The sequence below is a fragment of the Microtus ochrogaster genome (genome assembly GCF_000317375.1).
Source record: "Microtus ochrogaster isolate Prairie Vole_2 chromosome 14 unlocalized genomic scaffold, MicOch1.0 chr14_random_2, whole genome shotgun sequence".
Lineage (NCBI taxonomy): Eukaryota > Metazoa > Chordata > Mammalia > Rodentia > Cricetidae > Microtus > Microtus ochrogaster.
Genome location: NW_004949097.1, coordinates 12,786,579 through 12,786,965, shown reverse-complemented (window position 1 = coordinate 12,786,965; position 387 = coordinate 12,786,579). Strand labels below are relative to the sequence as shown.

Here is a 387-nt window from a genome sequence, read left to right as displayed (position 1 = left end):
TATTACATTTTTATTTCTTTTAGGAGTCCAACCTCTTGAGTCCAGTGCAGGATGGCACAAAGACCCCACAAATCGATAGCAACAAGGGCAACAACTACCGGATCGTCAAGGAGGTCAGCAGACGGGCGTGCTTTCTCTGCCTGTTCACACACAGGTGGTTTTGGCTCATGTGTGTGTTCCTTCGCTGTGTCTAATGTGCTGCTTCATCTCTTTAAAGATCTTGATTAGGCTGAGTAAGCTCTGTGTGCAGAACAAGAAGTGCCGTAACCAACACCAGCGGCTGCTGAAGAACATGGGGGCTCACTCGGTGGTGCTGGACCTTCTGCAGATCCCCTACGAGAAGGTTTGCCCTTTTACTATCTTCCTTCTGCAGATCCCCATGAGAAG

The 387-nt window shown here is 49.1% G+C and overlaps 1 protein-coding gene across 2 annotated transcripts in view; it reads left to right on the top strand.

Moving 5' to 3' along the window:
* The window catches only part of Itpr2 (inositol 1,4,5-trisphosphate receptor type 2), a 408,993-nt gene that overhangs the window by 177,940 nt on the left and 230,666 nt on the right, over positions 1-387 (top strand). For both annotated transcript variants that reach the window (XM_005364599.3, XM_026787888.1), the window contains 2 exons: positions 24-113; positions 218-343. In XM_005364599.3, coding sequence (XP_005364656.1) covers positions 24-113; positions 218-343 — 216 coding nt within the window. The remainder of the gene's footprint in view (positions 1-23; positions 114-217; positions 344-387) is intronic.